Here is a 22,183-nt window from a genome sequence, read left to right as displayed (position 1 = left end):
CCGCGAGGCAGGGCTCAGCTGCAGACCCTCGGGCCACCAGCAGGGAGCAGCGCAGTGCCTCTCGCAGCGCTCTCAGCCGGGGGTCCGCGGTGTGGCTAAGCGGGGTGAGGGCGCCGGCTCCCTGCAGGACTCAGCACTGGGGCCGGAGGCCAGGAGCCGGGAGCCTCCGCGGGGAGCACGCGCTTATGTGGCCGGGAAGCAGCTCCGGGTTGCAGGGCAGGAACGTGCCCTGCCCCCGCTGTAAACTTTCCGTCGCTGCGACGGAAGCAGGAACTTGCTAACCACAAAACCCGCCGGGCCGGTGCGGGAGCTGCGGAGCATCCCCTGCCGTCCTCGCCGAGACCGCCGCGCGGATTCGCCGGTCCTTCCCGCGGGAGCGACAGAGCTGTCCTCGCACCTGGAGAAGGCCCCGGGGTCTTCTCGCCGCCAGGTAAACGGGTCTCCCCACCACCCATCCCTGACGGGCTGCAGGCAACGCCGCCTCCTGCGGAGAGAGTAGGTCCCCTCCTTTCCAGGGGCCGAGGCTCCTCCACCCACACCTGAGCATCCGAAGGACCAGCTGGGGCCAATAAAGGCTGACCAGGATCCTTGAGTCTCTGCATTATTCCGAAGGGGACCTCCAGGCAGGCTCAAGGCACCTGCCGTAAATGGCTCTCGCTCTGCGTTGACATCAGGAGAGGCAGAAGATTAGCTCAGTAGGCAACATGCATTTCCTCAAAGGGAGGGAAAATGTTCCCTGTTTTCTTGTAGGACTCGTCTCTGTATTCATTATTGAACCTGCTAGTTGTCTAATTCTCTGCAGAGTGTGTGTGTGTAAGTTATAAGCATCTTGGTAAATTATAGTGTGCTGTGAGTAAGATGATTTCCAATATTTGAACTAGTTATGTGCGAGTAAGTTTTAGCGACTCTTGTATGCAGGCGTTAAAACTCAGGGGCATCCTCTCTCCCCGCCTGTATCCTTTCCCCTGCCGGTCTTTCAACAAGATTCAATTCGACGTCAGGCCCTTCAGGCCTAAATAGTAATAGATTAGAAAACGTCATTAACCTAATATTGCCGAGTCTCTTTAATGATATAAAGCTCTTCAGTACTTCTGGCGATGCTGCTTACCTAAAACAGCTCGTGCCCCACCTCCTTGCATACTTCAGGTTTCTTTGCAAAAGCTTGAAAAGAGGCTACATTAGAATCCATTCAAAATAAAGTATTGACCTGGTTTTCTCTTGATTCCCTAGAGGCTTGCAAAATGTGGCAGCATATTAAGTACCTTGGCCAGAGTTCTTAACCTGGGGAGTCCATGATAAGGTTTCCATGGATAGAATTCAGGATGTCTGTGAACTTGGGTGGAAAAATTTATTATTTCACCGACTTGTGAAATGGAATGTAGGCAAGAGCCACAGTAGTTATCAGCAGTAGCTATGATTTGCCCCCAGTAGATATTGCTGATACTTTTATATCACATGACTTGTTGCACATATTTCAAAATGTTATCTGTACTCAATACCATGTCAAAATTACGGCAGCTATTAGATGACCACTTGTTACTTAATAGGTTAATAAAGAAGCACATATTATGTCCTACAACTTTTTATAAGTTTTCACTGAAAATGAGGGTGATAGTGGGATCTGTGAGGATTAAATGACATGATATATATAAAGTGCCTATGCTTGCGAAAATGCTGAAAAAAATAAGTGCTTAGCATAGAAACTAGCATGTTAGAAGCAATAAATGTTACTATTTTACTGTATGCAGAATTTTGACAGACAGCAAGAAAGGTATTAGACTTGTGTTTTATTGCCATATACTGGTTTTTGTTTTTCTGTTTTCTTTTACCTTGTTTTTGAACTAAAAGTCCACAGTTCACATAATGTTCACTCTGTGTGTTTCACATTTCTATGGGTTTTGACAGATGTCCAATAACATGTATCCTCCATTACCGTAGTATACAGAATAGTTTCACTGCCCTAAATACTCCTTGTACTCCACCGATTCATCCTCCCACTCTTGTTCTCCTGGTAACCACTGACCTTTTTACTGCCACTGTAGTTTGCCTTCTTTAGAATGTCATATAGTTGGAGTCTTACCTTTTCAGACTGGCTTCTTTCACTTAGTAATATGCAGTTAAAATTTCTCCATGTCTTTTTGTGGCTTGGTAGTTCCTTTATTTTTATTACTGAATAACATTCCAATATATGGATGTATCTCATTTTGTTTATTCATTTATTGAGGGGCATCTTGGTTGCATTTAGTTTTTGGTAATTATGAATAAAGCTACTATAAATATTCTTGTGCAGATTTTTGTGTGAACATAAGTTTTCAGTTCATTTGAATGAATACATAGGACAATTGCTGAATTGTATGTTAAGACTACATTTAGCTTGGTAAGAGACTGCCAGACTTCTCCCAAAGTGGCTGTGCCATTTTGCATTCCCCACCAGCAAGTGATTCTCCTGCCTTAGCTTCCCAAGTAGCTGGGATTACAGGCGCCCACCACCATGCCTGACTGATTTCTGGTTTTGTTTTTGTTTTTGAGAGACTGGGTTTCACCATGTTGGCCAGGCTGCTCTCAAACTCCTGACCTCAAGTGAACCACCCACCTTAGCCTCCCAAAGTGCTGGGATTATAGATGTGTAAAGAAGTTCTGTTGCTTCATGTCCTTGCATTTGGTATTGTTCATTTTTTGGATTTTAGCCATTCTCATAGGTGGGTAGTGGTATCTTGTTTGAATTTGCAATCCCCTAATGACACAAGATATTAGATACTTTTTCATATGCTTATTTGTCATCTGTTTAGTTTCTTTGGTAAGGTATCTGTTCAGATCTTTTGTCCATTTAGTTTGTTTTCTTACTGGTGACTTTTAAGGGTTCTTGGTATATTTTGGATACCAGTCATTTATCATGTGGGTCCCCAGCCTCTGGGCCAGGACCAGTACCTATTAGGAGATGGGCCACACAGCAGGAGGTGTGCAGTGGGGCAGTGAGCAAGCTTTATCTGCATTTACGGCCACTCCCCATTGCTTGCATTATCACCTGAGCTTCACCTCATGTCAGATCAGTGGTGGAATTAGATTCTCATAGGAGTATGAACCCTATTGCGAATTGCGCGTATGAAGGATCTAGGTTGCATGCTGCTTATGAGAATCTAATGCCTGATGATCTGTCACTGTCTCCCATCACCTCCAGATGGGACTGTCTAGGTGCAGGAAGACAAGCTCAAGGCTCCCACTGATTCTAAATTATGGTGAGTTGTATAATTATTTCATTATATATTGTAGTGTAATAATAGAAATAAAGTGCACAATAAATACAATGCACTTGAATCATCCTGAACCATACCCCACACAACCCCATCCATGGAAAAATTGTCTTCCATGAAACTGGTCCCTGGTGCCAGAAAGGTTGGGGACTACTGCTTTTGTTTCACAAATATTTCCTCCAAAAAAATAACCAAGTATTTCTTCCAAGTCTGTGGCTTGTCTTTTCATTCTCTTAACAGTATCTTTTGCAGAACAAAAGTTTTTAATTTTAATGAAGTCCAACATCAATTTTTTCTTTCATGGAGTGTGCTTTTGATATTGTATTTAAAAACTCATCACCTAATCTAAGGTCACAAGGATTTTCTTCTGTTATTTTCTAGAAATTTTATAGTTTTACATTTTATATTTAGATTGGTGATCCATTTAGAGCTAATTTTTCCAAACGGTATAAAGTATGTGGCTAGATTTATTTATTTATTCATTTTTACAAGTGGACATCCAGTTGTTCCATTACCATTTTTTGAAAAGACTATTCTTACCAGGTGTGGTGGCTCACACCTGTAATCCCAGCACTTTGGGAGGCCAAGTCAGGTGGATCACCCGAGGTTGGGAGTTCAAGACCAGCCTGACCAACATGTAGAAACCTCATCTCTATTAAAAATACAAAATTAGCCAGGCATAGTGGCATATGCCTGTAATCCCAGCTACTCAGGAGGCCGAGGCAGGAGAATCACTTGAACCCAGAAGGCAGAGGTTGTCGTGAGCTGAGATTGGGCCATTGCACTCCAGCCTGGGCAACAAGAGTGAAACTCCGTTCTTCAAAAAAAAAGAAAAGAAAAGACAAGACTATTCTTTCACCATTGAATTGCTTTTGCTCCTTTGTCAAAGATCAGTTGACTCTCTAATACCATACTTTTTAAATTACTGTAGCTTTACCGTAAATGTTGAAGTCAATTAGTATCAGTCTTCCAACTTTGTTTGTTAGTATTCTGGACTATTCTTGGTCTTTTCTGCATTTCCATGTAAGTTTTAAAATTGGTTGATATCCAAAAAATAACTTTGGGCTTTTGATTGGGACTGTATTTAATCTATAGCTCAAGTTGGGAAGAACTGATATCTTAACAAGATAGAGTCTTCCTATGAACATGTAATAGCTCTCTATTTGATTTCTTTCACCAGAATTTTGTAGGGACATTTTTAAAACTATTTTGATAATTACATTTTAATATAATTATATTTCTTTCTTTCTTTCTTTTTTGAGATGGAGTCTCACTCTGTTGTCAGGCTAGAGTGTAGTGGCACAATCTTGGCTCACTGCAACCTCTGCCTCCCAAGTTCAAACGATTCTCCTGCCTCAGCCTCTCAAGTAGCTGGGACTACAGGCACGCACCACCATGCCCAGCTAATTTTTGTATTTTTAGTAGAGAGAGGGTTTCACCATGTTACCCAGGATGGGCTCAATCTCTTGACATCATGACCTACCCAGCTTGGCCTCCCAAAGTGCCGGGATTATAGGCATGAGCCACTGAGTCCAGTCAATTATATTTCAATATAACTGGCTTCCTTTGGAATCTGACATATTTCATTTTATGCATTTTTAAATATGTCTCTCAGAAGAGATCCTGAGCTTCTTAGACTATCAAAGGGGTTAATGACCAAAGAAGGATAAAGAAGTAGTAATACTGCTCTAAGGTATCATTCAGTGAACAATCTGTATTCTAGAAATGTGGAGGTGGATGAATGAGGATAATTTCTTGTATTGTCTTGCCAGTTTAACATTTTTTTTTCCTAAAAGAACCAGCATTTCAATAGAGTTGGCGTTATCCATAGTGTGACTTTTGTATTTTTTTTTTTCCGAGATGAAGTCTTGCTCTGTTATCCAGGCTGGAGTGCAGTGGCACGATCTTGGCTCACTGCAACCTCCGCCTCCTGGGTTCAAGTGATTCTCCTGCCTCAGCCTCCCAAATAGCTGGGATTACAGGTGTCCGCCATCACACCCTGCTGATTTTTGTATTTTTAATAGAGACAGGTTTTCGCCATGTTGGCCAGGCTGGTCTCAAACTCCTGACCTTAGGTGATCCGCCCACCTCAGCCTCCCAAAGTGCTGGGATTACAGACATGAGCCACTGTGCCTGGCCAATAATAGCTTTTTTGCAGAGTTGCTGTATTAGTCAGGGTCCTCTAGAGGGATAGAACTAATGGAATATATATATATATATATATATATATATATATATATATATATATATATATATATATATATATATATATATTTATATACATATATAAAGGGAAGTTTATTAAGTATTAACTCACACGATCACAAGGTCCCAAAATAGGCTATCTGTAGGCTGATGAGCAAGGAGTTCCAAAACTGAAGAACTTGGAGTCTGATGTTTGAGGGCAGGAAGCATCCAGCTCAGGAGAAAGATATAGTCTGGGGCCGAGCGCAGTGGCTTATGCCTTTAATCCCAGCACTGTGGGAGGCTGAGGCAGGCGGATCACTAGGTTGGGAGTTGGAGACCATCCTATCTAACACTGTGATACCCCATCTCTACTGAAAATACAAAAAATTAGCCAGGTGTGGTGGTACATGCCTGTAGTCCCAGCCAGTCAGGAGGCTGACGCAAGAGAATCGCTTGAACCTGGGAGGTCGTGGTTGCAGTGAGCCAAGATCGTGCCACTGCACTCCAGCCTGGGCAACAGAGCAAGACTCCCATCTCAAAACAAAAACAAAAACAAAAAACAACAACAAAAAACAGAATGAGAGGCTAAGCCATTCTCTCTTTTTCACATTTTTCTGCCTGCTTATATTTTAGCCGTACTGGCAGCTGATTAGATTGTACCCACCCAGATTAAGGGTGGGTCTGCCTTTCCCAGCCTGCTGACTCAAACATTAATCTCCTTTGGCAACACCCTCATAGACACACCCAAGATCAATACTTTGTATCCTTCAATCCAATCAAGTTGACACTCAGTATTAACCATCACAGTTGGTATAAGGATTAAAGATGGTAATAAAAAAAAGAGGGTAATAAATTTAATTAATTAATTAAAGATAACAAAAAGTAGTAAATTGCTCAGCACAATGTCTACCATCTAGCATGTTATCTATTTTTATTTTTTATTTTATTTATTTTTTTTGAGATGGAGTATCACTCTGTCACCCAGGCTGGAGTGCAGTGGCATGATCTAGGCTTACTGCAACCTCCACCTCCCTGGTTCAAGCGATTCTCCTGCCTCAGCCTCCCGAGTAGCTGGGATTGATAACAGGTATACCACCATGCCTGGCTAATTTTTGTATTTTAGTAGAGACAGGGTTTCACCATGTTGGGCGGGCTGGTCTCGAACTCCTGACCTTGTGATCTGCCCACCTCGGCCTCCCAAAGTGCTAGGATTATAGATGTGAGGCCCCGAGCCCAGCTTTTAATTTTAAAGTTTTTTTTTGAAGCATGGTCTTGCTCTGTCACCCAGGCTGGAGTGCAGTGGTGCAGTCATGGCTCACTGCAGCCTCAACTTCCTGGGATCCAGCAATCCTCCCACCTCAACCTCCCACGTATCTGGGACCACAGGCGTGCGCTACCACACCCAGCTAATTTTTTGTATTTTTAGTAGAGACGAGGTTTCACCATGTTGCCCAGGCTGGTTTCAAACTCCTGAGCTTAAGCAATCCATCCACCTCAGCCTTCCAAAGTGCTGTGATTACAGGCATCAGCTACCATGCGTAGCCCCTAGTAGATAATTTTAAAATACTGATTCTTATTACTGAGAAAAGAAATATGCTCAAACCTATTACTACTGCTTCATCAATGACTAGAAATTTGTGTTCTCTAGGCCGGAAAATTGTGTCCACGGGCGCGGTGGCTCATGCCTGTAGTCCCACCACTTTGGGAGGCCGAGGTGGGCAGATCACAAGGTCAGGAGATTGAGACTATCCTGGGCAACATGGTGAAACTCTGTCTCTACTAAAAATACAAAAATTAACTGGGCATGGTGGCACGCTCCTGTAGCCCCAGCTACTCGGGAGGCTAAGGCAGGAGAATCGCTTGAACCCGGGAGGCAGAGGTTGCAGTGAGCCGAGATCATGTCACTGCGCTCCAGCCTGGCGACAGAGTGAGACTCTGACTCAAAAAAAAAGAAAGTTATATCTTCTGCTCTGAGTTAGAAGAGGGAAGGATTGTAGAACTCTGAGGCAGGCCTACTGTTTATACCTGTTCCTTCATATGCATTGTCAGCTTTTAAGCATTGGTTAGCTAGTATGTTTGTTTATACTTATTAGTTCTTTGCCAAGTGTTTAATGAAAGGTTATCTTAAATTTACTAAAAGTGAAACAAAAAATACTTGTTTTCTTCTCTAAATTGTACGTGGGTCCTTTTCATTGCCTTTAAGGAAATGAAAGTTTCTTGCCTTGTTTGTTAAAGGAACAAAACTCATTGATGATTTTCCGTTTTTGTTCTAGAGAGAAATTTCATCAACTGTGCAACCTTCTTAAAGCAAACTAGGACCAGAGGGAGGATTATCCTTGATCTTTGAAGACCAAAACTAAACTGAAATTTAAAATGTTCTTCAGGGGAGAAGGGAGCTTGACTTCCACTTTGGTAGTAATTTGTTTCCTGACACTAAGGCTGTCTGCTGGTCAGAATTGCCTCAACAAGAGTCTAGAAGATGTTGTCATTGACATCCAGTCATCTCTTTCTAAGGGAATCAGAGGCAATGAGCCCATATATACTTTAACTCAAGAAGACTGCATTCATTCTTGCTGTTCAACAGAAAACATATCAGGTAAATAGTAGTTTCCTGAATCCTTTGTTTCATGTGTTTTGTGACTTCAGTAGCTGGGGGATATGGCTGAATTGCTTATACCAGTGACTCTCAATAGGATATAAATGTAAGTGACATAATCACTGGAGAATTCTCTACAAGTGTGCCCTCCCCTCCGCTAAGCTGAGTCAAAGTTATTGATGAATGTATGTCTATATCCCTCAGGTGACTGGGTAAAGAAGAGGTTGAGAATCATTGGTGTTATATCCCAACTGGTATCTAGAATATTGAAAACAAAAATCCTATTGAAATGCTTACCTGCTATCATCATGGAGTATTGGAATATGGTGTGATACTACAAAGAAAATGCCGACAGAGAAAAGGAGTTGAGACAAAAAATAAAATTCTTATCTCATGGGAAAATTAGCATTTGATCTTTAAGTTGGAAGCATAAAACCCCCACTTCTTCTCCTTCCGTGGAGCTGGTGGCATAGGATAAGTCAAAAAAACCGCTGACTACTAGGTAACCGCAGCTTCTAGAAGTCTAGTGGGATGAGGAGTCATTTAGACTGACCCATTTCCTTTTTTATTATTATTGTTTTTTCATAAATTTTTTTTTATAGAGGCAGGGTTTCACCATGTTGGCCAGGCTGGTCTTGAACTCTTGACCTCAGGTGATCCACCTGCTTCGGCCTCCCAAAGTGCTGGGATTACAGGCATGAGCCGTGGTGCCCGGCCTAGAATGACACATTTTCATGACACAGGAGGAAACTGAGACCCATAGGTTTGAACCAGGCCTTTGCATATTTTATTTTAGGATTTAAATCTTGGAACGGAAAAGAGAAGTATACTATGTATCTTAGTAAAACAGTTGTCTTTTTCAATTTTACTTATGACCCTGTTTGAATTCTCTAAATGAAAAAAAAAATTTATTGAGTACCTAACACTTTACTAGTTGCTAGAGAGAAAACAGTGAATAAGATGGACAAGGCCTTGCCATCAAGGAGCCTAGAAAAGCTAATGAATGGCCGGGCATGGTGGCTCATTCCTATAACCCCAAAACTTTGAGAGGCCAAGGCAGGAGGATTGCTTGAGCCCAGGAGTTTGAGACCAGCCTAGGCAACATAGCAAGACCCTGTTCTCTGTAAAAAGTAAAATATTAGCTGGGTGTGGTGGCACATGCCTGTAGTCCCAGCTACTGGGAGGCTGAGATAGGAGGATCACTTGAGCCCAGGGGGTTGAGGCTGCTGTGAGCTTTTTGTTTGTTTGTTTGAAATGAAGTCTTGCTCTGTCGCCAGGCTGGAGTGCAGTGGCACAATCTCAGCTCACTGCAACCTCCGCCTCCCAGGTTCAAGCAATTCTGCCTTAGCCTCCTGAGTAGCTGAGATTACAGGCGTTCACCACCATGCCTGGCTAGTTTTAACTATTTTTAGTAGAGACATGGATTCACTGTGTTGGTCAGGCTGGTCTTTAACTCCTGACCTCAAATGATCCTCCCGCCTTAGCCTCCCAAAGTGCTGGGATTACATGCGAGAGCCACCACACACGACCTGCAGTGAGCTTTGATTGCAAAACTGCACTCCAGCCTGGGTGACACAGCAAGACTTTGTCTCAAAGGATACATATTTGGTCTTTGTCTCCAGTTCCTGGCACAGAGCTCCTAAAAACCTTGGAATTTCCCAAGTGATAGGAGCATGTCCTTGGTTATTCATAACCACCCACTTTCAACTCTACTTGAGTTTGTGCTAGTGAGGTTTCACCTCAGGGGACAGGCTGGAGATTGAGTTCAGTCACAGTGGCCCATGACTTAATCAATCACGTAGTGAAACCATCATAAGAACCCCTAGATGATGGGGGAGCATCCAAGTTGGTGAACACATCCCAGTGTCAAGAGGATGATGCACCCCAATTCCCCAGGGGCAGAGTCTCCTGTACTTGGGACTTGTGGAGCCTCTTTTGGCTGTTCATTTGTATCCTTTATTATAAACTGTAATAGTAAATATAGCATTTTCCTTAGTTATATTAGTTGTTCTAGCAAATTATCAAATCTGAGGGGGTAGGACCATGGGAACCCCTGAATTAGTACCAGCCAAGTCAGACAGAAATGTGGGTAACCTGGAGACCTGATACTTGCTACTGGCTTCTGAAGTGAGGGCAGTCTTGTGATACTGAGCCCACAATCCATGGGATCTGATGCTAACTCAGGATAGTTGGTGTCCAAATTGAACTGAATGGTAGGATATGCGGTTTTTGCCGGAACACTGCTGTGGAGAAGACACCATATAGTTGGTGTCAGGAGGAAAAGTCCCTTCAATGGTCTCATTGAGCAGTGTGCTTTGGAACACTTTATGCAAGTAATTTATGGAAATGACAGAGGTTTAATTTAAATTTCTAGTTTTTCATTAAATGTTGACATCAACATTTATGTGAAAAAGAAACATCACCTGCAAGCAGAACTGAATACTGTCTTAAGTGTGGGTATTTATAGGCATCAGCAAAGCTCTGCATTTCTCCTCAATTCTAAGAAATGAGGGTTTGCTGTTTTATTTTATAAGCCGAAGTCCTATTACTGCTTTACTACAAGCAAAGGTACTTGGGACCTCAGTTAATGGATCTCAAACATTTTCCTCACTATTGAGCAATGGTTTAACCACTAAGGGTTCAAAGGCACTTTGATAACTTGATGATACTCTAGAAAAATGCACATAGGCCAGGCACAGTGGCTCACACCTATAATCCCAGCACTTTGGGAGGCCGAGGTGAGTAGATCACGAGGTCAGGAGACCAGCCTGGCTGAGATGGTGAAAACCCATCTCTACTGAAAAAAAATATATATATATATATATAAGAATTAGCTGGGCGTGGTGGCAGGTGCCCGTAATCCCAGCTACTCGGGAGTCTGAGACAGAGAATTGCTTGAACCTGGGAGGCGGAGGTTGAAGTGAGCTGAAATTGCGCCACTGCACTCCAGCCTGGGTGACAGAGCGAGACTCCATCAGGAAAGAAAGAGAGAGAAAGAGATAGAGAGAGAGAGAGAAATACATATAACATAATGGGCATAATATGTTACACACAATTTTGAGGATTATGGACAGAGCAAGACTCCATCAGAACGAAAAAAAGAGAAAGGGAGAAAGAAAAAGGAAGGAAGGAAGGGAAAAAAATGTATGTAACATGATGAGCACAATATCTTACATACAATTTTGAGCTTTATGGACCCTCCCCTTTACCTAAGTGCCAAAAAGAATGATATTTCTGGTATCACATTGTTGAGAAAGAAAAAGCAGGAGTACCCCTCTTATAATCTGAGTAATGGGGATATGACATGATAAACCCCCTGCCGAGGCTAACTAAATCTTCTTTCCCTTCTGGGGAGTTGGAGTTGATCTCTCACCATTGCCTGACTAGCAGCAGTGGCTGTGATGGTCAACGGAGCATGTGTTTTTAATGATTAGCCTATGTGCCTCTTAACCTTCAACCCAAATAGGGATATGCTGACCTCCCAAAGATGTGAGACTGTACCAAATTGAGGACAAAATCAAATCTAGGCCACGATGAGTAGAGAGTTTAATTTCTGTTGGACACAAGAGGAACAGAAAAGCCAGCAGCTGGGTGCGGTAGCTCATGCCTGTAATCCCAGTACTTTGGGAGGCTGAGGGGAGTGGATTGCTTGACCCCAGGAGTTCAAGATCGGTCTAGGCAACATAATGAGACCTTGCCCCTACAAAAAAACAAAAAATTCACTGGGTGTGGTGGTGCACACCTGTAGTCCCAGCTACTGGGGAGGCTGAGGTGGTGGGAGGATTGTTTGAGCCCCGGAGATCAAGGCTGAAGTGAGCTGTGATTGTACCACTGCACTGCAGCTTGGATGACAGAGCAAGACCCTGACTCAAAAAAGAAAAGACACCAGAAATTATAGTTAAGAGTGAAAAGTGAGGAAGTGGCTGGGCTTGGTGGCTCACGCCTGTAAACCTGTCACTTTGGGAGGCCCAGGCGGGTGGATCATGAGGTCAAGAGTTCGAGACCAGCCTGGCCAATACAGTGAAACCCTGTCTCTACTAAAAATACGAAAAGCCAGACGTCTCTACTAAAAATACAAAAATTAGCCTGTAATTTCAGCTACTTGGGAGGCTTAGGCAGGAGAACCACTTGAACCCCGGAGGCAGAGGTTGCAGTGAGCTGAGATTGCGTCACTGCGCTCCAGCATGGGTGACAGAGTGAGACTTCGTCTCAACAACAACAAAAAAAGGAAAAGTGAGAAAAGGAACAGAAAAGCAAACCTGACAAGGAAAGAGGGGAAACTGGAAGAAAAACAAAAAGAATGATACAGATACAAATTAAAGGATAGACTGTATTCCATACACTACTCAAATCCTTTGTGGAAGGAGGCATGACATCTAGGATATCTTACTGACTCCACTCATGGCTTTATAGGCATCTGAGATGCTTTCAGAAGCCAAGAGATGGCCAGGTGTGGTGGCTTACAGCTGCAATCCCAGCACTTTAGGAGTCCAACAAGGGCAAAGAGCTTGAGCCCAGGAGTTCAAGACCAGCCTGGGCAACATAGGGAGATTCGATCTCTACAAAAAATCTGGATGTGGTAGCTTGCATCTGTAGTCCCAGCTACTCCGGAGGCTGAGATGGGAGAATCTCTTGAACCTGGTGGAGGTTGCAGTGAGCTGAGATCATGCCACTGCACTTCAGCCTGAGCAACAGAGCCAGACATTGTCTCAAAACAAAAGGCCAGACGCGGTGGCTCACACCTGTAATTCCAGCACTTTGGGAGGCCGAGGTGGACAGATCACCTGAGGTCGAGAGTTGAAGACCAGCCTGACGAACACGGAGAAACCCCATTTCTACTAAAAATACAAAATTAGCCGGGTGTGGTGGCACATGCCTGTAATCCCAGCTACTTGGAGGCTGAGGCAGGAGAATTGCTTGAACCCAGAGGGCGGAGGTTGTGGTGAGCCAAGATCACACCATTGCACTCCAGCCTGGGTAGCAAGAGTGAAACTCCGTCTCCAAAAAAAAAAAATCCCAGTTTTATAGGCAACATGCAAAGCATTGTGAGCACATGCCTCCTTCTCTCCATCAGGCCTGCTCAGGGTGTGACTTTGGTCACATCAATGTGAGGGAGCCTCTTAACAGTCTGTTTGGTGCTTGTTGGCCCTACATCCACAGTGAACATCAATCAGTGTGTGGTTGTCTTCTGTCTTCATAGCACAGGAGTGGTCAGGGCTTGATGATGGCAAAGTGGTCAAGCTTGTGAGGATGCTCTTCCCAGGATATTTGGGCTGCCTCGGGAGCCACAGTGTCTGGGGCTGCTGGAGGCGACATGGAGGTCTTTGTGTGTGTGTGTGTGTGTATGGTTGTGGACACCTTTCGGCCCTGCCTTCTTGGCCTTTAAAGCCTTTGCTTTGGCTTCTACTGAAGGAGGGACAGGCGCTTCCTTCTTCGCCTTCAGTGCCATCGTGTGAAAAAAAAAAAAGAGCTAAACCCAATGTTTTTAAAAGTTGTCTTAAGCAACTAAGGAAAAGGAAATGATTCAGCGGTCAGCAAGCCAGTGAACAAAATGAACAAAGGTGTTTGTGTTGGACTCCAGAATAAGTGAAGTTTTTCCTGCTTGCCCTACTCTTTAGAAAATCTCATTTCAAAATCATGCTTATGAGACCTTTCGTTACAGGGGACAAAGCATGTAACTTGATGATCTTCGACACTCGAAAAACAGCTCGACAGCCCAACTGCTACCTATTTTTCTGTCCCAGTGAGGAAGCCTGTCCATTGAAACCAGCAAAAGGACTCATGACTTACAGGATAATTAGAGGTAATAAAAGTGTTATACTTCTTCTTTTGTGATTAGAATAATGTAAGAATATGGTTTATGTGAAAGATTTTCTGCTAGAGTCTAAATGAAACTACCAAAAGGGGTCACATCTTAATACAGAAGATTCTAGTATATTTGTTATTAAGTTCCCGTTATCGTCACATTATCTGAAATCAAACTTGTTTATGGCCACACCTCCCTGAACGCACCCAATCTCGTCTGAAATCAAACTCACCGGATTTTGTTGTCTAGACCTGAAAGGAAATTCATTCAAGAAATATTTATTGGCCGGGCACGGTGGCTCACGCCTTTAATCCCAACACTTTGGGAGGCCAACGTGGGCGGATCACAAGGTCAGGAATTCAAGACCAGCTGGCCAATATGGTGAAACCCCATCTCTACTAAAAAAATACAAAAAAAATTAGCCAGGCTAATGTTTGTATTTTCAGTGGAGACGGGGTTTCACCATGTTAGCCAGGCTGGTCTCAAACTTCTGATCTCAGGTGATCCGTCCAGCTCGTCCTCCCAAAGTCCTGGGATTACATCCATGAGCCACTACGCCCAGCCTCAATTTTTCTTTTCTTTAAGTTTTAGAAAGTTGTTATCATTATACTCCTGATTTTTAATATTCTACTTGTTCATTTATTCAATAAATAACAAATATTATTTAGCATCTTCTATGTGCTAAGTACTTTTTATGCCCTAAGGATACAACGCTACACATGAAAAACAAGGTTCTGGCTGAGTATGGTAGCTCATGCCTATAATGCCAGCACTCTGGGAGGCTGGAGGATCACTTGAGGCCAGGAGTTCGAGACCAGTCTGGGCAACATGGTGAAACCTCATCTCTAAAAAAATGTTAAAAATTAGGCAGGCATGGTGGCATGAGCTTGTAGTCTCAGCTACTTAGGAGGCCAAGGTGGGAGAATCCCTTGAGCCTGGGAGGTCAAAGCTGCAGTGAGCTGTGTTCGTGTCACTGCACTCTAGCCTAGATGACTGAGTGAGACTCTGTCTCTAAAAAAAAAATAGGAAAACAAGGTTCTCCCTTCTGGAACTTCTGTTTTAGGGGAGAGAGACAATAACCATAATAAATAAATAATCAAGAAAAATATAGTCACAAGTGCTATAAAGAGAATTGAGACCAGACCCTAAAATAGACAATCAGTAAGTAAAGATTTAAACCCTAAACTGAGATCTGAACAGCAAGGAGCCAGATGTGAGGAGATCAAGGGAAGACCATCCAGGTCCAAGGTCCTTAGGCAGAATGATTTGGAGTGTTTGAAATACCAGCACTCCAATCCCAGCTGGTTGACTCATTGTGAAATATACAGAGAGTGATATATAAAACGGCAGGGAGGGCCAGATCATATAACGCCCTGTAAGTCGTAGGAGAGAGTTTTTTTTTTTTTTTTTTTTTTTTTTCTTTTTGAGACAGGAGTCTCACTCTGTTGCCCAGGCTGGAGTGTAGTGGCACGATCTCAGCTCACTGCAACCTCCACCTAGCTGGGACTATTGGTGCATGCCACCATGCCTGGCTAATTTTTGTATTTTTAGTAGAGACAGGGTTTCACCATGTTGGCCAGGCTTGTCTCAAACTCCTGACCTCAGGTGATCTACCTGCCTCGGCCTCCCAAAGTACTGGGATTGCAGGTGTGAGCCTCCACGCCTGGCCGGGAGTTTTTATCTTAGGTGTGTGGTGGGAACCTGTTGAGAGTTTTATTTTTACTTTTATTTTTTTGAGTTGGAGTCTCACTCTGTCACCCAGGATGGAGTGCAGTGGCGCAATGTCGGTTCAATGCTACCTCCGCCTCCCGGTTCAAGTGATTCTCCTGCCTCAGCCTCCTGAGTAGCTGGGACTATAGGCAAGCATCACCATGCCTGGCTAATTTTTGTATTTTTAGTACAAATAGTTTTGTCATGTTGGCCAGGCTGGTCTCGAACTCCTGACCTCAAGTGATCTGTCCACCTCAGCCTCCCAAATGCCAGGATTACAGGCGTGAGTTACCATGCCTGGCAGGAGTTTTAAAGCAGGCATGTTATGTGGTGTTTTAAAGGTGATTTCTCAAAGCTCACCATAGCTGCCCTTTTGGGAATGAACAGTGACACAGCAGTAAAGTGAAAATTGAAAGACTGGTTAGGAGCCATGGGTGAGACCTGGGTGAAGGCACAAGGAGTGGTGGGCAAGATGGAGAGAGAAGTGGACATACGGGCTGTTCCAAAGTAGAGTTGACGGGATCTGCTGGTGGTATGGGTCTGGGGGACCAGAAAAAGAGAACCATCAAGGCCAAGTCCTAGTTTTTGCCTTGAGCATTTAGATGAATGGTGACGCCATGTGCTCCATTGGGGGAAACTTGAGGAGTAGTTTTAGCGTTGTGGGATGGAATCTAGAGCTCTCTCTTGACTGCATTAAGTATGAGGTGCTTTGGGGAATGATACTGCTCAGCGTGCCTGGGTGTTGACACTGCTTTGCCCTCTGGCTGAGGCTGTGTCTGAGTTTTGCTCATATGCCAGGGAAACCTGATGCGTCAAACATCCCCTGAAACAGGAGCATGAAGAACACAGTATCTGTGTAAATAATTACTGTTAAAATATGATGATAGAAATTATAGCTGAATTTGTTTTCTAATACCTCTGTAGTGTTGTTGCTTTTATAATGCACCTATAAAAGGGAATGTATGGGGTGAAGATCTTTGCCAATGGAAATGGGGAAAAGGGGAATTTGGCATGTACATAAATCTTGGGGCGAGTGTGAAGGTAATGAAGTAAAATAGAATTAAATGGTTCTTATGGTAGCCACCAGGGGGCAGTGCCAGCCCCTGAGCAGGTTGATGGATACCTAGTGGCAACGTGGCACCAACCCTGGACATAGTATGCAAAGGACTGTTTATATCTACAGGATGTGTGCAAGTTGTATTTGTAATTCTGTTTATGAATCTGTCCATGTTGATGAATTCAGATTACCCCATTAAAAATGAATTATCTGCCTCCTGCCTGGAGTGAAATTAAATATGAATATCTGATGGTTTGTTTCTGGAAGAACTCTATTTCTCTATTTCTTTTTCTTTTCTTTCTTTCTTTCTTTTTTTTTTTTTTTTTTTTTTTTTTTTTTTTTTTTTTTTTTTTTTTTTTTTTTTTTGAGACAGTGTCTCACTCTCTTGCCCAGGCTGCAGTGCAGTGGTGCAATAATGGCTCATTGCAGCCTCCTCCTGGGCTCAAGCCGTCCTCTTCATTCAGCCTCCTGAGTAGTTGGGACTACAGATATGCACCACCATACCAGGCTAATTTTTAAAAATTTTTTGTAGCAATAGGGGTTTCAGTATGTTGACTGGGCTGGTCTCAAACTTCTGGCCTCAATCAGTCATCCCGCCTCAGTCTCTCAAAGTGCTGGGATTACAGGCGTAAGCCACCTTGCCTGGCCTCTATTTCCTATATCCAGTTGACTAATATTTACAGACCAAGAGTTTGAATGATGACAGTGGGTTCTGTTCATTCTATAAAACCATTGCCATTTGGTATTATTTAATCTTTTATTGTTGCTGTTGGCAGCTTCATGGCATGCCATTTTTACCAAGGACTGGAAGAATGGGAGAATTCAGACATAGAATAAATTGGGAGTCTGTTTGCTCAGCTGGGGTCCAAGTAATAGTCTCTCATTTTTCGACTCAGTGAAGTTGTTTGAAAATAAAACTCCAAAGAGGAGTTAAGGGTGCAGAGCTGCTTTGCAGCTCCCTTTGTGGCTCGTCTCTGCATGACTGAGGGGAAGCACCACGCCCCAACGGCAAACATGAGTGGGTGAGGCAAATGGAGCAGGTGTGGAGGACTCCTGTGTGGCTCTAGGACCTCTGCCAACAGAGGAATCTTATCAAGAAGTGGGACTGGCTCGAGCTTTGCTTTATTTATGAGTTTGTGTGCTTGGGAAAGAAAACAGCTGTTTTGGTCATTCTTGTCAATGGCCATATTTAAATTCTGATTTCCCACATATCACAGAGTGTTTATATAAATAGTCTTTTTCTTTTTTAACTTTAAAATGAATTATAGGCCAAGCATGATGGGTCACACCTGTAATCTCAGCACTTTGGGAGGCCGAGGTGGGCGGATTGCTTGATTCCAGGAGTTCAAGACCATCCTGGGCAACATGGCAAAACTCTGTCTCTACAAAAAATACAAAAATTAGCTGGGTGTGGTGGTATGGCACTGCGGTCCCAGCTCCTCGAGAGGCTGAGGTAGAAGGATCGCTTAAACCTGGAAAATCAAGGCTACAGTGAGGTGTGTCTGTGCTACTGCATTCCAGCCTGGGAGACAGAGCAAGACCCCTTCTCAAACATATATATATATATATATATATTTTTTTTAAAGATATATTTAATTTGACCCAAATCTATTTTAGAGTAGAATACTATATCCTAGAGCAAATGTCCACCAACTTTTTTTTGCCAAGGGCCAAATAGCATTTTAGGCTTTTCATACCAGTATTTTAGGTTTAGAAATACAGAAATTTGAATTTCATATACTTTTCCTGTGTCATACAATATTCTTTTGATTATTTTTCAGCCATTAAAAAATGTAAAAGCTGGCTGGGTGTGGTGGCTCAGCCCTGAAATCCTAGCATTTTGGGAGGCTGAAGCAGGTGGATCACCTGAGTTCAGGAGTTTGAGACCAGCCTGGCCAACATGGTGGAACCCCATCTCTACTAAAAATTCAAAAATCAGCCAGGTATGGTGGCACATGCCTGCAATCCCAGCTACTCAGAAGACTGTGGCAGGAGAATCGCTTGAATCTGGGAGGCAGAGGTTGCAGTGAGCTGAGATCACGCCACTGCACTCCAGCCTGGGTGACAGAGTGAGACTCCAACCTAAAAAAAAAAAAAAAAGTAAAAACCATTCTTAGCTTGCAAGTCATACAAAGACAGATGGTAGGCCAGATTTGCCCATCAGGCCATAGTTTGCTGAGCCCTGTCCTAGATGAATGAGTAAGTGACAGTGCAAAGGACCTCTTAGAGGGGTAAGGCCTTAGAGAATAGTCACAAGAGGGCACTAATCCAAAGCTGCCTCTGGATCTGTTTGTAGGAAAGAAGAGACTGAGGACCAGTTTAGAAACTGGGGTGGAGGTGAATTGAGGAAGAGAAAGGAAAAGAGCAGGAGTGAGTTGACTGAGAAAGGCCAGGACATTTCTCTGCTTCTTTCCTTGTGTTTTCTGCAGTTCTAATCTGCGTGAGATGGTTAGCCTAGCAGCACAGTAATACACAGCAATTCACATGGTCATTCCTTGCACTTGATTGCTTGAACAGGCCTTTCCAGTTTGAGCTGTGATAAATGGGGTGTGTGATCAGGAGCAAAACTCTAAGCTTCTTGGAGTGGGAGCAGGATGTGGGGCTAGTTTCTCCTCAGCAGGCATCGGGAATGTATGGTTTTCTACAATGTGGTCATCATGATTTCAAATATTGGTCCCATCATCCTCATGACCTAAGACGTTGGCTCCAAAATTCTAATTTTTAAGAGTCCTAGTGAAATCTCCCAGATAGCCTCTGTCCTCTGAGCACAGTGCTGGGATGATATGTCCGTTTTGTTGTTGTTCGAAGGAGTCCTCAACCTTCTGCTGCTGCTGTGGCCTCAGTGCTCAGAGGAGAGACCAGACCCTGCCTGGTTCCTCCTCCTCCTCCCTGTCAAAGGCACATCACGGGGATTCTTCCTCCTCTCCTGCTCTATCGTCTCATTTCCCACAGCTTCCACATATGTTTCTTGCCTGCCCCATGCCCCCACTGAAATCTCTCTTGATGATTGCTTGGTCCTGAATTGTCATCTCTGCCTTAGTTGGCAGAAGCCCACACCTTCCCGCGCATTCTCCCTGCCGCCCTCTCCTGCTCAGGTCACCCTCCAGCCCACTTTCTTCCCTAGCCTTGGTCCCTTAGGAAGATGGAGAGGGTTCTCCATCTTCCTAAGCCCCTTGCTGCCCTGCTGAGCCCCTCCAGCTTCTCTACTGTGCAACTCCCACCTTTTCCTTAATTCGCCTGGTCCTCCACACATTTCTCTTCTCTTCTGTCCTGTCATACTAGAAATAAACCACAGCATCTGGTAGAGAGGCGGTGTTATCAGATTCTCATTTAGCAATTTGTGTTTTTCCATTTTGCACACATTTCAATTAAATGTCAAGTATCAACGGTTCGGAGATTTTTTTTTTTTTTAAGAGACAGGATCTCCCTATATTGTCCAGGCTGGTCTCAAACTCCTGGCCTCAAATGATCCTCCTGCCTTAGCCTCTCAAAGTGCCGGGATTATAGGTGTGAGCCACCATTCCTAGCCAGTTTGGTGATCTTTTGAGCAAGCTGATATGTTTGTATTTTTTTAACCTACCTTAGCATGGAGTTATATAAGTTTTCCTTTTGTTATCCATACATTTTCAGATTTTCCATCTTTGACCAGAACTGATTTGCCAAGCCAAGAGTTAGCCCAGGAAGATTCTCTCTTACATGGCCAGCCTTCACAAGCAGTCACTCCCCCAGCCCATCATCACACAGGTTATTCAAAGCCCACCAATATATCATGGAAAGACACACTTTCTCAGAAGTTTGGATCCTCAGATCACTTGGAGAAACTATTTAAGATTGACGAAGCAAGTGCCCAGCTCCTTGTTAATAAAGAAAAAGGCCATTCTCAGAGTTCACGGTTTTCCTCCAAACAAGACATAGCTCATCTGCTGCCTGGAAGTGCGAGTGCATTCCCAACTACAGTGGCAGTTAATTCTCTGCGTACCACCTCGGCCACTCCGAAGCCCACTGTCCTTCTACCCACCAATGCTTCAGTGACACTTTCTGGGACTTCCCAGCCACAGCTGGCCACCACAGCTCCACCTGTAACCACTGTCATTTCTCAGCCTCCCACGACCCTCATTTCTACAGTTTTTACACGGGCTGTGGCTACACTCCAAGCGATGGCTACAACAGCAGTCCTGACTACCACCTTTCAGGTACCTACAGACTCGAAAGGCAGCCTAGGAACGATACCATTTACAGAAATCTCCAACCTAACTTTGAACATGGGTAATGTGTATAACCCTACTGCATTTTCTACGTCAAATGTGGAGTCTTCCACTATGAATAAAACTGCTTCCTGGGAAGGTAGGGACACCAATCCAGGCAGTTCCTCCCAGGGCAGCGTTCCAGAAAATCAGTATGGCCTTCCATTTGAAAAATGGCTTCTCATCGGGTCTCTGCTTTTTGGTGTCCTGTTCCTGGTGATAGGCCTCGTCCTCTTGGGCAGAATCCTCTCAGAATCGCTCCGCAGGAAACGTTACTCAAGGCTTGATTATTTGATCAATGGGATCTATGTGGACATCTAAGGATGGAACTCAGTGTCTCTTAATTCATTCAGTAACTAGAAGCCCAAGTGCAGTGAGTTCCTGCTGACTTGCTGGTCTTAGCAGGAGGTTGTATTTTGAAGACAGGAAAATGCCCCCTTCTGCTTTCTTTATGTTTGGTTTTTGAGGACGAGTGAAGTGGAAACCAAATTAGGTAATTTGGGTAATCTGTCTCTAAAATATTTAGCTGAGAACAAAGCTCTAGCTAAAGTAATAAAGTATGATTGCCATATAAATTTCAAAATTCGACTGGTTTTTATGCAAAGAAACAGGTTAGGACATCTAGGTTCCAATTCATTAATATTCTTGGTTCCAGATAAAATCAACTGTTTATATCAATTTCTAATGGATTTTCTTTTCTTTTTATATGAATTCCAATACAACTTATTTCAGATGTAGTTCCTTCCAATTAAATATTTGAACAAATCTTTTGTTACTCATTAATGTTCTTGTAAGTAGCATGTCCAGCTGGATAACTTTCCATTTATTTCCACTAGCAAAATGCTTATGTGATGAAAATATGTTCCAAGTTAAAATGACAAACCCCCTTTTCCCATTAGTGAGCAAAGAGCTTCATTTGGGAGAATTCTAGCAGAATGTAAGCCTACATGGAGACAATGACAAGTCAGTTCTGATAAATAGCCAAATCCACTTCAGGCTTGTTCTAGTTAACCTTTTTAAAAAAGTATCATAGACATTTTCTAAACTTGTACTAAGTTAAACATATACCAATATTATTTTATATCCTTACCTAAATTGACCAGCAGTCAGCCTAATCTTAATTTAGAACAACACTGGAAATAATAAATAGCACTAAGATTATGCTACAATTTTTATTGGTTAGCAATTAAAATTTCTGAGAAAGACTTTTAATAAAGTCTTCCAGATAAGTTATAGATGAGGTAACAAAGAGTCAGGAAGTCCCCTGGGCCAGCCTGACACCTGTTTTCTCTGGACTTCAATTTGCTTATCTGCAAAACAGGAAATTTGGTC

At 43.3% G+C, this 22,183-nt stretch overlaps 1 protein-coding gene across 2 annotated transcripts; it reads left to right on the top strand.

Moving 5' to 3' along the window:
* Window positions 1-21,630, top strand: MANSC1 (MANSC domain containing 1). 2 transcript variants are annotated; one of them, XM_017527936.2, is made up of 4 exons: window positions 1-430; window positions 7,712-8,034; window positions 13,697-13,837; window positions 20,238-21,630. In XM_017527936.2, exons 2-4 carry the CDS (start codon window positions 7,812-7,814, stop codon window positions 21,170-21,172), a joined length of 1,299 nt encoding a protein of 432 aa, XP_017383425.1. In that variant the 5' UTR covers window positions 1-430; window positions 7,712-7,811; the 3' UTR covers window positions 21,173-21,630. The 2 variants fall into 2 exon arrangements, with proteins under 2 accessions (XP_017383425.1, XP_017383419.1); XM_017527930.2 differs by having other exon boundaries at window positions 121-695.
* The last annotated feature ends 553 nt before the right edge of the window (window positions 21,631-22,183 follow it).

This window comes from Cebus imitator, unplaced genomic scaffold (genome assembly GCF_001604975.1).
Source record: "Cebus imitator isolate Cc_AM_T3 unplaced genomic scaffold, Cebus_imitator-1.0 Scaffold2, whole genome shotgun sequence".
Lineage (NCBI taxonomy): Eukaryota > Metazoa > Chordata > Mammalia > Primates > Cebidae > Cebus > Cebus imitator.
Note: the sequence above shows the minus strand (reverse complement) of the source record. Positions and strands in the feature narration are given on the sequence as shown.

Bases quoted from the DNA above. Each gene is read 5' to 3' on its own strand.
- MANSC1 (XM_017527936.2), top strand. From the start codon at position 7,812: ATGTTCTTCAGGGGAGAAGGGAGCTTGACTTCCACTTTGGTAGTAATT. The intron at 8,035-13,696 runs GTAAATAGTAGT...CTTTCGTTACAG, and splicing joins TTCAACAGAAAACATATCAG to GGGACAAAGCATGTAACTTG. The intron at 13,838-20,237 runs GTAATAAAAGTG...ATACATTTTCAG, and splicing joins GACTTACAGGATAATTAGAG to ATTTTCCATCTTTGACCAGA.